Source organism: Ranitomeya variabilis, chromosome 3 (assembly GCF_051348905.1).
Source record: "Ranitomeya variabilis isolate aRanVar5 chromosome 3, aRanVar5.hap1, whole genome shotgun sequence".
NCBI classification, from domain to species: Eukaryota; Metazoa; Chordata; class Amphibia; order Anura; family Dendrobatidae; genus Ranitomeya; species Ranitomeya variabilis.
Genome location: NC_135234.1, coordinates 38,013,723 through 38,024,938, shown reverse-complemented (window position 1 = coordinate 38,024,938; position 11,216 = coordinate 38,013,723). Strand labels below are relative to the sequence as shown.

Below are 11,216 nucleotides of genomic sequence, written 5' to 3'. Positions count from 1 at the left end.
CAGGCTGACCTTTCTCTACCTTTTTTCTTGACTGGGAACAGTGGGGTATTGCATGGTGATGTAATGTCAACAATAACCCCTTTTTCAAAGAATTCCTTCACTGTCTTGGATATTGTATCTGCCTGTGCCATAGTCAATGGGTACTGTAGCTTCCTTTTCAAAAGAGCACCGAGGACAACTCTAACTGGGGCACAGACAGGTGGCCTACATCTGGCAGGTCGCCACCAGGGAGATTCACAGGGGCGGTGTCACCCGGTGTCACTGATGAGGAATCTGCTGAGATACACCCAGTCCCCCTTCCTGTAGAGCTGTAAGGATCCCCCACTTCCTGCAGAGATAGACCCACCCCCACTTCCTGTAGAGATGTATTTACTTTGCCTCACTTCTAGTAGAGATACAGAGACCCGCCCCTGCTTCCAGTAGCGATGCAGAGATCCGCCCTCGCTTCCAGTAGCGATTCAGAGACCCACCCCCGCTTCCAATAGCGATGCAGAGACCCACCCCCGCTTCCAGTAACAATGCAATGCAGAGAGCCGCCCCCCGCTTCCAGTAGCGATGCAGAAACCCGACCTCACTTCCAGTAGTGATGCAGAGACCCGCCCTCGCTTCCAGTAGCGACGCAGAGACCCACCCTCGCTTCCAGTAGCGACGCAGAGACCCGCCCTTGCTTCCAGTAGCGAAGCAGAGACCCGCTCTCACTTCCAGTAGCGACGCAGAGGCCCGCCCTCACTTCCAGTAGTGACGCAGAGACCCGCCCTCACTTCCAGTAGCGACGCAGAGACCCACCCTCGCTTCCAGTAGTGACGCAGAGACCCGCCCTCACTTCCAGTAGTGACGCAGAGACCCACCCTCGCTTCCAGTAGCGACGCAGAGACCCGCCCTCACTTCCAGTAGCGACGCCGAGGCCCGCCCTCACTTCCAGTAGTGACGCAGAGACCCGCCCTCACTTCCAGTAGCGACGCAGAGACCCACCCTCGCTTCCAGTAGTGACGCAGAGACCCGCCCTCACTTCCAGTAGCGACGCAGAGACCCACCCTCGCTTCCAGTAGTGACGCAGAGACCCGCCCTCACTTCCAGTAGCGACGCAGAGATCCACCCTCGCTTCCAGTAGCAATGCAGAGACCCACCTCCCCTTCTTGTAAAGATACAGAGGTCCAGCCCCAATTGCTGTAGAAAGACAAAGACCTGTTTCCTCAATATTTAACCTTCTAGGCAGATCTCATGTAATAGACTGGAGAATTGAGTATCAAATCACTTCTTCATTTCCTAGTCCCCAAGAAATGATACCATTAACCCTTGTAAATTCATGCATTCCTTCCATAAACCACATTTCCATCTACTCCAGTAGCGATCAATTAAATTGCCGGATAACAGACCGTATAATGTGGTATTAAATCACTTTAAATAGTTATCATGCCCTTAGCCTTACCCTTGCCCTTGTTTTTACCCTGCTGTATTCAGCTGCCCTTTCTGCAGACTCATCATTCCTGGCTGTGCACTTATGATCCGGAGCACCTTCCATCAAATATATCTGTGATTCCGATGTGAATTTATATTAAGGCTTTGTCAGTGTATGAGTCGGATTTTGGGCAGTCTGTAGTAAAACAGGTCATTTGTAATTGTACATTGCCAGATCACACGGCACTGATGTTATTAACCTGTTACTGAAGACCTGGCCGGCAACCAGCTGGATAAATAATAGTCCGACTACTTAGTTTTATACAGTGACATTTCCATTGTGTGGGGAAACACAATAAAACTATTATTTGAAGACGTTTTCCCCCAGAACGAGCTTGTTCTACTGTGAAAAAATCCTGTGGCATCTAATGTATTGTGGAGTGGAAATGTGAGAACAAGAACGTTACTGAAACTTACATAATTGTATTCCTCCATGTGAGGACAACTAACAATGCGGGTGTGGGAAGAGCCGGCATCCAAGAAATGGTAAATTATAAACAGTATATCCAACTGATAGTCAGTGATACTTTGCCTGTAAAATAGCATCTATCTATCAATCTATCTATCGTTGTGCTCAAAAGTTTACATACCCCGGCAGAATTTTTGCTTTCTTGGCCTTTTTTCAGAGAATATGAATGTTAACACCAAAACCAATTTTCTCTGTGTTTTCTCTCTTAAATCCTAATGACAACCCAAAACATCCAAATGACCCTAATCAAAAGTTTACATACCCTGGTGATTTTGGCCTGATAACATGCACAGAAGCTGACACGAATGGGTTTTTATGACTACTAAAGGTAACATCCTCACCTGTAACCTGTTTGCTTGTAATCAGTGTGTGTGCATAAAAGCTGAGTGAGTTTCTGGGATCCAGACAGACTCTTGCATCTTTCATCTAGCCACTGAGGTTTCTGGATTGTGAGTCATGGGGAAAGCAAAAGAATTGTCAACAGATCTATGGGAAAAGGTAGTTAAACTGTATAAAACAGGAAAGGGATACAAAAAGATATCCAAGGAATTGATAATGCCCATCAGCAGCGTTCAAACTGTGATTAACAAATGGAAAATCAAGGGCACTGTAAAAACAAAACCGTGGTCAGGTAGACCAACAAAAATGTCCTTCAAAACTGCCAGGAAAATTGTTTGGGATGCAAAGAAAAAAACAAATAACATCAGCTGAAATACAGGACTCTCTGAAAACTAGTGGTGTGGCTGTTTCAAGATGCACAATAAGGAGGCACTTGAAGAAAAATGGGCTGCATGATCCATTACTGCACAAATGCCACAAAGTATCTCGCCTACAATACGCAAAACAGCACAGAGACAAGCCTCAAAACTTCTGGAACAAGGTAATTTGGAGTCATGAGACCAAAATTGAACTTTTTGGCCACAACCATAAGCGTTACATTTGGAGAGAGATCAACAAGGTCTATGATGAAAGGAACACCATTCCTACTGTAAAGCACAGAGGTGGATCGCTGATGTTTTGGGGATGTGTGAGCTACAAAGGCACAGGAAGCTTGGTCAAAGTTGAAGGAAACCTGAATGCAGCACGTTATCGGCAAATACTGGAGGCAAATTTGCATTCATCAGCCCAGAAGCTGAGCATGGGACGTACTTGGACGTTTCAACATGACAACGATCCAAAATACAAGGCCAAGATGACCTGTCATTGGCTACAGCAGAACAAAGTGATAGTTCTCTAGAATATCACAATATGGATATAAGGGACCGCGCTCGGGGGTGCGTGTTCAGTAATAGTGGGCAGTAGGGGTTAACACCAATATGTAATAGGAAGTGTCCAGATCACTATCCACTATAGACCTGCTGTGTGTAACATGCGGGCTTGATACCTTGCATATATATGTCTATACGGGCTGTATAGACGGTGCTTACCTAATTGTACTTGCTAAGCCGCTCCAGCGTCCTGAAGAAGGCCGAGCACCTTCGAAACGCGTTGGTTAGACGCCACCCCCTTTTTGGCTCCAACGCCGCTCTGTACCGTAGTGACGTCACTGTTCAGGCACCCACGAGCCGGCGTTAGCGGCCATTTTTTCTTCTCCTCGCGGTTACCAGGGACGCCTTCGGCCGGGGCTCCCAGGTACCGCTACTGCTGCAATACCCGCTGCTATCATCCCCCGTCCTTCATGAACGCCGCACCTCACTCCACAGCGGACGCCAGTCAGGACGCTGGAGCGGCTTAGCAAGTACAATTAGGTAAGCACCGTCTATACAGCCCGTATAGACATATATATGCAAGGTATCAAGCCCGCATGTTACACACAGCAGGTCTATAGTGGATAGTGATCTGGACACTTCCTATTACATATTGGTGTTAACCCCTACTGCCCACTATTACTGAACACGCACCCCCGAGCGCGGTCCCTTATATCCATATTGTGATATTCTAGCGTACATATTTCCTCCCAGGATAGGCATAGATCCTGTGTGGTCCAGCAGCTAGGGGTGCTCATTCCTCTCATCATCCCACCGCCCATTCCCCCTGCCATCTACTGCCATTTCCTTCCCCCTTTCCTCCTTGCGGCGAGCGCCATAGTGTGTGTAATTACTCTTCAAAAGTGATAGTTCTGTAGTGGCCATCTCAGTCTCCTGACCTCAATATCATTGAGCCACTCTGGGGAGATCTCAAGCACGCAGTTCATGCTAGACAGCCCAGGAATTTACAGGAACTGGAGGCTTCTTGCGAAGAAGAATGGGCAGCTTTACCATCTAAGAAAATAAAGAACCTCATCCACAACTACCACAAAAGACTTCAACCTGTCATTGATGTTAGATGGGGCAATACACAGTATTAAGAAATGGGGTATGTGAACGTTTGATCAGGGTCATTTGGATTTTTTGGGTTGTCATTATGATTTAAAAAGAGAAAACACAGTAGTTTGACAATAAATGGCTTCACCCAACCACTAACCATGAGTGGAGAAAAAGTTTTGGTGTTATCATTCATATTTTCTGAAAAAAAGGCAAAGAAAGCAAAAATTCTGCCGGGGTATGTGAACTTTGGAGCACAACTCTATCTGTCTGTCTGTCTATCTATCCATTATTTATCAATTATCTGCAGTGGGTACGGAAAGTATTCAGACCCGTTTACATTTTTCACTCTTTATGTTTCATTGCAGCCATTTGGTAAATTCAAGAAAGCTCATTTTTTTCTCATTAATGTACAGTCTGCACCCCATCGTGACTGAAAAAAAACAGTCAAAGATCTGTAAGGAAGAATGGCAGAGGATCCCCAAATCCAGGTGTGAAAAACTTGTTGCATCATTCCCAAGAAGACTCAAGGCTGTACTAGCTCAAAAGGTGCTTCTACTCAATACTGAGCAAAGGGTCTGAAGACTTATGACCATGTGATATTTCAGTTTTTCTTGTTTAATAAATTTGCAAAAATGTCTACATTACTGTTTTTTTAACAGTCAAGATGGGGTGCAGAGTGTACACTAATGAGAAAAAAACTTCTCTGATGGATCCTATCATCCTAAACATGTCTCTCTTGGGCTATAAATCTATCTCTATCTATTTATTATCTATCTATCTATCTATCTATCTCTTTTACTAGCATTATATCTTTTAAGGGTCCTGGAAAAGCAGTATACCAAAAGTGGTCTCTTTGTTAAATTTTGAAGGGACGAATCATGGATGGAAGAGGTCTGGGCCGAATGGAAAGGAAAAAGCAAAATGAATGACAACAGTCAGCAAGCGCACCACTGGTGAGACCTTGTACAGTATACATGTACATGGTCTGCAAAGTACTGGTGTAGAACTGATATAGCCATTATATGGCCACTGTATTCTGGTAATATCAGTCCTAGTAGAGTGGTTTTGGTTAAAGGTGTTGTCTAAGCTTAACGTTACTTTGCAGTCACTCTATTTGATGTCTGACTTTCTGAATCCTCAGTGTGTGCATAGAGGGCTATGCTGGGAATGGGCAGTCATGTGACTGCAGGCATGTGATTTGCATACATATGGTCACCTGACAACTAAACATGCTCAATACAAGTGAGAGAATTGAGCAAAGCTGATCACGTCTAGTGGGAATGTGGCAGGAGGTGTGGAAATCCCATACTTGCAGTCTCATGATCGCCTGCTCCTGGCGCTGGAGAATCCTGACCGTGCACTCTGTGAGGATTTAGATGTATGAATTTAAGAAGCTGTACTGACATGTTACAAAACATGCTCAACACTTGTAATGTGTTTATTTAGAAGTCATTTCTTCTATCCTACAGTAGGACACTTACTTAATTTGAAGAACACAAGGTATAATTTGCCAACAATAAATTATAGCAGCTTAGGCTACTTTCACACATCAGGTTTTTGGCATCAGGCACAATCCGGCAAATTTTTCAAAAAAGGGATCTGTTTTCTCATAGAGTTGTATTAGTGCCGGATTGCACCTGATGGCCACACGTTTCATCCATTTTTTGCCGGATCCGTCAAGAATTAGTTTTCCAGCGGACGAAGAAAATGTCCAGAGGAACGTTTTTTCTGTCCGGCGGAAAACCGCACAGCGACTGATCCGGCAAAAAATGTATGAAACGTAAGGTGAAATGGCCTAATCCGGCGACCGTATCCAGTTTTTTTTACACAAATCATTAATTTTGCCATTCTGGAAAATCTTTCTCTCTGTCTCTCTCTCTCCCCCCTCTCTCTCTCTCTCCCACTATTTGCGACGGACCCGTTTTTTAAAAAATTTGCTGTATTATGCCTGAAACAAAAAACCTGATGTGTGAAAGTAGCCTTAGAATACTCGTAGTATTTCTAATTTGGGTCATAAACCACAAATGACTTTCTCAGCATTTAAGAGATTGCATGTACTGTATATTATTCCAAGAACGTGCTCATTTCTATTGCTTTTCAGCTCCCATACTTACCGCTGTAGTGATGTGCTTTGGTTGAGATCCTAAAGACTATTTAATGAAAATTAGAGAATTCAACTTGTACTGTACAAAAATTCATATTCTCCAGAATACAGATTTTTTGCAATTTGCTCCCCTCGAATTGAGCATTATGGCTGCCAACTGCAGCAACCATTTTGCTGAACCATGGAAAGCCGGCAAAAGTTTTTTGCCTTCTCCAGATGCAAGCATCTTCTGTCTTGTTCACCATGAGTTGGAACTTCCAGCTCAAACAGGCCTGTGACATTTCGAGCCATGCCATCGCGGTGTGCATTGACACAGACGACCGTCCCCAGAGGCAGTAACTAGTCCTCGGGTGACTCGCCTCGTAATATTCTGATGTCATGATGTGCGCCATAACTGTATGGTATGGACATTAAAGTCCTGGTCGAACTGGAGGTCCCAGCCCCATTGTGAAACAGGCCAAAGAAGATGGGCACAATTAATGAGGAACATTACATTTGTGACAAATACCGTAAGTTTGATTGTGATAAAACACATATAAGCCGCCATGTGTTTAATAATATATAAAATATTCCCCCTCACAGTGTAGTGTATATTCTGCTGTATTGCAAGGATCGATAGAGGCTCAGATACGCTGCTACATATGGTTCACTGACTTTATTAACTTCTTTCAAGGTAGGTCATGTAGAAGTTCCCATTAGGAGTCAGGGCAATAGTCTTAAAAAGTGCCCCAAAAATACTGATGACAAAGGCCCATTGACTCATGGAGAGTCGACCTTCAGCACTCAGGAGAGGAAAAACCCTCAGTGGAGGAAACCTCTAGGGAACCTTGGCTGAAGGACTGCCCTTCCCTTGGGCTGTAGATGATCATTGATAACAGAGATCGAGCCCGGAGTCTGTGTCATGGTGCAGCTGGTAACTCGATTCGTGATTACATCTAGCTGCATAAAGTCCATCAAATGTTGTATCCACTGATGAGGTCAGAGTCCGAGGCCAGAATCTGTCTCGTGTGCAGTAGGCATCTCACTTTATCTGTGAGTGCGTCTAGCTGCGGTAAGTCCAGAAAATGTTGTATCCAGTGGTTGAGATCAGAGGCCGAACCCAGAATCTGTCTCATGTTCGGTAGATATCTCACTTGTTCTGAGTGCATCTAGCTGCGGAAAGTCCAGAAAATGTCGAATCCAGTGGTTGAGGTCAGAGAACGAGCTCAGAATCTGTCTCATGTGCAGTAGGCATCTCACTTTATCTGTGAGTGCATCTAGCTGCGGAAAGTCCAGAAAATGTCTTATCCAGTGGTTGAGATCAGAGACCGAGCCTGGAATCTGTCTCATCGTGCAGAAGGAAACTCCCTTGTTCTGTGAGTGCGTCTAGCTGCGGAAAGTCCAGAAAATGTTGCATCCAGTGGTTGAGATCAGAGACTCAGCCCAAAATCTGCCTCTTTGTGTTGATGTGAAGTTGTCATCTCCAGCTGGATCCCATATTCAATGTGGGAACACAGCGAGACCCCGCTCTTCTTCACCTGGAATATATATGTTACAAAATCAGCAAAACAGTAAAGATTAATATATATACATGGTGGCAGATTATAATGAGTGGGGCAACAGAAGAAGTTTACATGTCGTCCATTATCATTAGATAATAATACAGTTCTATGTAATATATAGTGGCATTATTTAATCTCAATGTTCAGGTATGTCCCACACCTTATCATTCCTGTGATAGGAATAGTACCCTGACTATGATTTTTGGTTCTTGTGCTATTAGATTACAATTTACTAGGAATCCCTCCCTCATGGTACAAATGGTACATATACAGCGCTCCACCCCGTTTCCTATAACTCCTTGAAAAAGCTGTGATGGTGAAACAACTGTCAGGGTTGATGTGAAGGCTGCCATTTCTGGTACTATATCATGTCTAAACGTACTTGGCACTGACATTATTATTATTATTATTTATTGTTATAGCGCCATTTATTCCATGGCGCTTTACAAGTGAGGAGGGGTATACATAATAAAAACAAGTACAATAATCTTGAACAATACAAGTCATAACTGGTACAGTAGGAGAGAGGACCCTGCCCGCGAAGGCTCACAATCTACAAGAGATGGGTGAGAATACAGTAGGTGAGGGTAGAGCTGATCGTGCAGCGGTTGGTTGGTTGATTGGTGGTTACTGCAGGTTGTAGGCTTGTCGGAAGAGGTGGGTCTTCAGATTCTTTTTGAAGGTTTTGATGGTGGGCGAGAGTCTGATGTGTTGTGGTAGAGGGTTCCACAGTAGGGGTGATACGCGAGAGAAATCTTGTATACGATTGTGGGAAGAGGAGATAAGAGGGGAGTAGAGAAGGAGATCTTGTGAGGATCGGAGGTTGCGTGTAGGAAAGTACCGGGAGATGAGGTCACAGATGTAAGGAGGAGACAGGTTGTGGATGGCTTTGTACGTCATGGTTAGGGTTTTGTACTGGAGTCTCTGGGCAATGGGGAGCCAGTGAGGGATTGACATGAGTTTTTGTTATGAGTTCTGTGCATTAATAAGGCTCAGTATTGGTACAAGCACTTATGGCACTTGGATGTAAATGTAATTATTGATATTGAGCAGTTTTTATCACGCCATCAGCTCTTGTGATTTATTACATTTACATTTTACACCAGTATTGCTATATACAGTTGTGCTCAAAAGTTTACATACCCTGGCAGAATTTTTGCTTTCTTGGCCTTTTTTCAGAGAATATCAATGATAACACCAAAACCTTTTCTCCACTCATGGTTAGAGGTTGGGTGAAGCCATTTATTGTCAAACTACTGTGTTTTCTCTTTTTAAATCATAATGACAACCCAAAACATCCAAATGACCCTGATCAAAATAATTTTTTTTTTGGAAATACATACAAATACTTTACTTCCCAATATGCTTATGTGTTGTAGTTCAGGCATCTTTCTTTTCCATTGCTCAAATGGTGTTTTCTCAGTAGCTTTACCTGGTAGTGAAAAAACGTTTTGACCATAGCAAACTGTCATGACTGCTTCACCCCAATATGTTGTTGGCAGATCTGTGTCAAATAGCATACTTCTTCCACTTTCACATAGTGTCCGGTTCCTTTTTTCCGCTACACCATTTTGTTCAGGGTTGTATGGTATAAGTGGTCTGAAACATGATTCCATTTTTCCTTGAAATGCTTTGTGCTTCATTACTTGTGTATTCAGTTCCATTATCTGCATGCAGAAATGTTGTCAATCTCCCAAATTTGTTATATACTTCAGCAAGATATATTCCAAATTTCTCTGGAACTTCATTTTTGCTATGAAGCAGATAGATTACTCTATCTTGAATAACCATCGATAAATGTGAGAAAATATCTCTTCTTTCCAGGAGTTTGAGTACTCATTAGACCACAAACATATGTATGTATTAAGTCCAGAAACTGCTCTGATTTTGTAGTACTATCCTTGGGAAAGCATTTTCTTGACATTTTCCTTTAAGATAGCTAGTATGTTTCATTGTCTGATTACACAGATCGACTGTAATACCATCAGTAAGTTGTTTTTTTTACTAACTTTCTCATTGTGCTGTTCATATTTAGCAGGGTGTACACTTTCCTTGCATTTTAGCTGGTTCAACTCATCTTTGATTTTTTTCTGCTATTGTGGGATCTTCTTGTGAGATGATGCAGCTGTCAACTTTAAATGCAATTTCATTTCCTTGTTTTGTGAGTTTCTTCACAGATAACAGACTGCTTTCAAGACTAACAATAGAACATGTCCTTTACTGAGATCTTTATGCTTTGTGTTGGGAAGACTTGACAATTAATATAATAATCTCCTATTCCCTCTGAATCCATATATTGACCATTAGCCAAGATCACTTTCTCTGACTTACTTTGGTCAAGTTAGAGAAGAAGTTTCTGTCATTAGCCATATTACTAGTTGCCCCAGAGTCTATACACCATGCATGATTTAAGGTTAGGGTTGGGATTAGGGTTATGGTTAAGGTTGGGATTGGGGTTAGGGGTGTGTTGGGGTTAGGGTTGTGATCAGGGTTACGGTTAGGGTTGGGATTAGGGTTTGGGGTGTGTTGAGGTTAGGGTTGTGGTTAGGGTTATGGTTAGGGTTTGGGTTAGGGGTGTGTTGGGGTTAGAGTTGGAGTTAGAATTGGGGGGTTTCCACTGTTTAGGTACATCAGTGGGTCTCAAAATGTGACATGGCGCCACCATTGATTCCAGCCAATTTTGCGTTCAAAAAGTCAAATGGTGCTCCCTCCTTTCTGAGCCCTGCCATGCACCCAAACAGTGGGTATCGGAGTACTCAGGAGAACTTGCACAACAAATTTTGTGGTCCATTTTCTCCTGATTCCCTTGTGAAAATAAAAAAAAATGGTTCCAAAGTAGTTTTTTGTGAAAAAAAGTAAGATGTTTATTTTTTCCTACCACATTGTTTTAGTTCTCGTAAAGCACCTGAAGGGTTAATAAACTTCTTGAATGTGGATTTGCGCTCCTTGAGGGGTGCAGCTTTTAGAATGTTGTCACTTTTGGGTATTTTCTGTTATATTGACCCCCCCCCCAAAGTCACTTTAAATTTTTTGGGAAAAATGAGAAATCGCTGGTCAACTTTTAACCCTTTTAACTTCCTAACAAAAAAAAAATTTTGGTTCCAAAATTGTGCTGATGTAAGTTGACATGTGGAAAATGATATTTATTAAGTATTTTGGGTGACACCACTTTCTGTTTTAAGGGCATAAAAATTCAAAGTTTGAAAATTGCAAAATTTTCACCATATTTCATTTTTTTTTCATATATAAACGCAAGTCATATCGAAAGAAATTTTACCACTATCATGAAGTACAATATGTCACGAGAAAACAGTCTCAAAATCAGTGGGATCTGTTGA

At 42.8% G+C, this 11,216-nt stretch overlaps 1 protein-coding gene across 3 annotated transcripts in view; it reads right to left on the bottom strand.

The window, feature by feature from the left end:
• Positions 1-6,983: 6,983 nt before the first annotated feature.
• The window catches only part of LOC143817926 (uncharacterized), a 30,152-nt gene continuing 25,919 nt past the window's right edge, over positions 6,984-11,216 (bottom strand). For all 3 annotated transcript variants that reach the window (XR_013224210.1, XM_077299396.1, XM_077299395.1), the window contains one exon: positions 6,984-7,854. Coding sequence is in view for 2 of the 3 variants with exons in the window: in XM_077299396.1 (XP_077155511.1) it covers positions 7,747-7,854 (108 nt within the window). In the remaining variant the exon portion in view is untranslated. The remainder of the gene's footprint in view (positions 7,855-11,216) is intronic.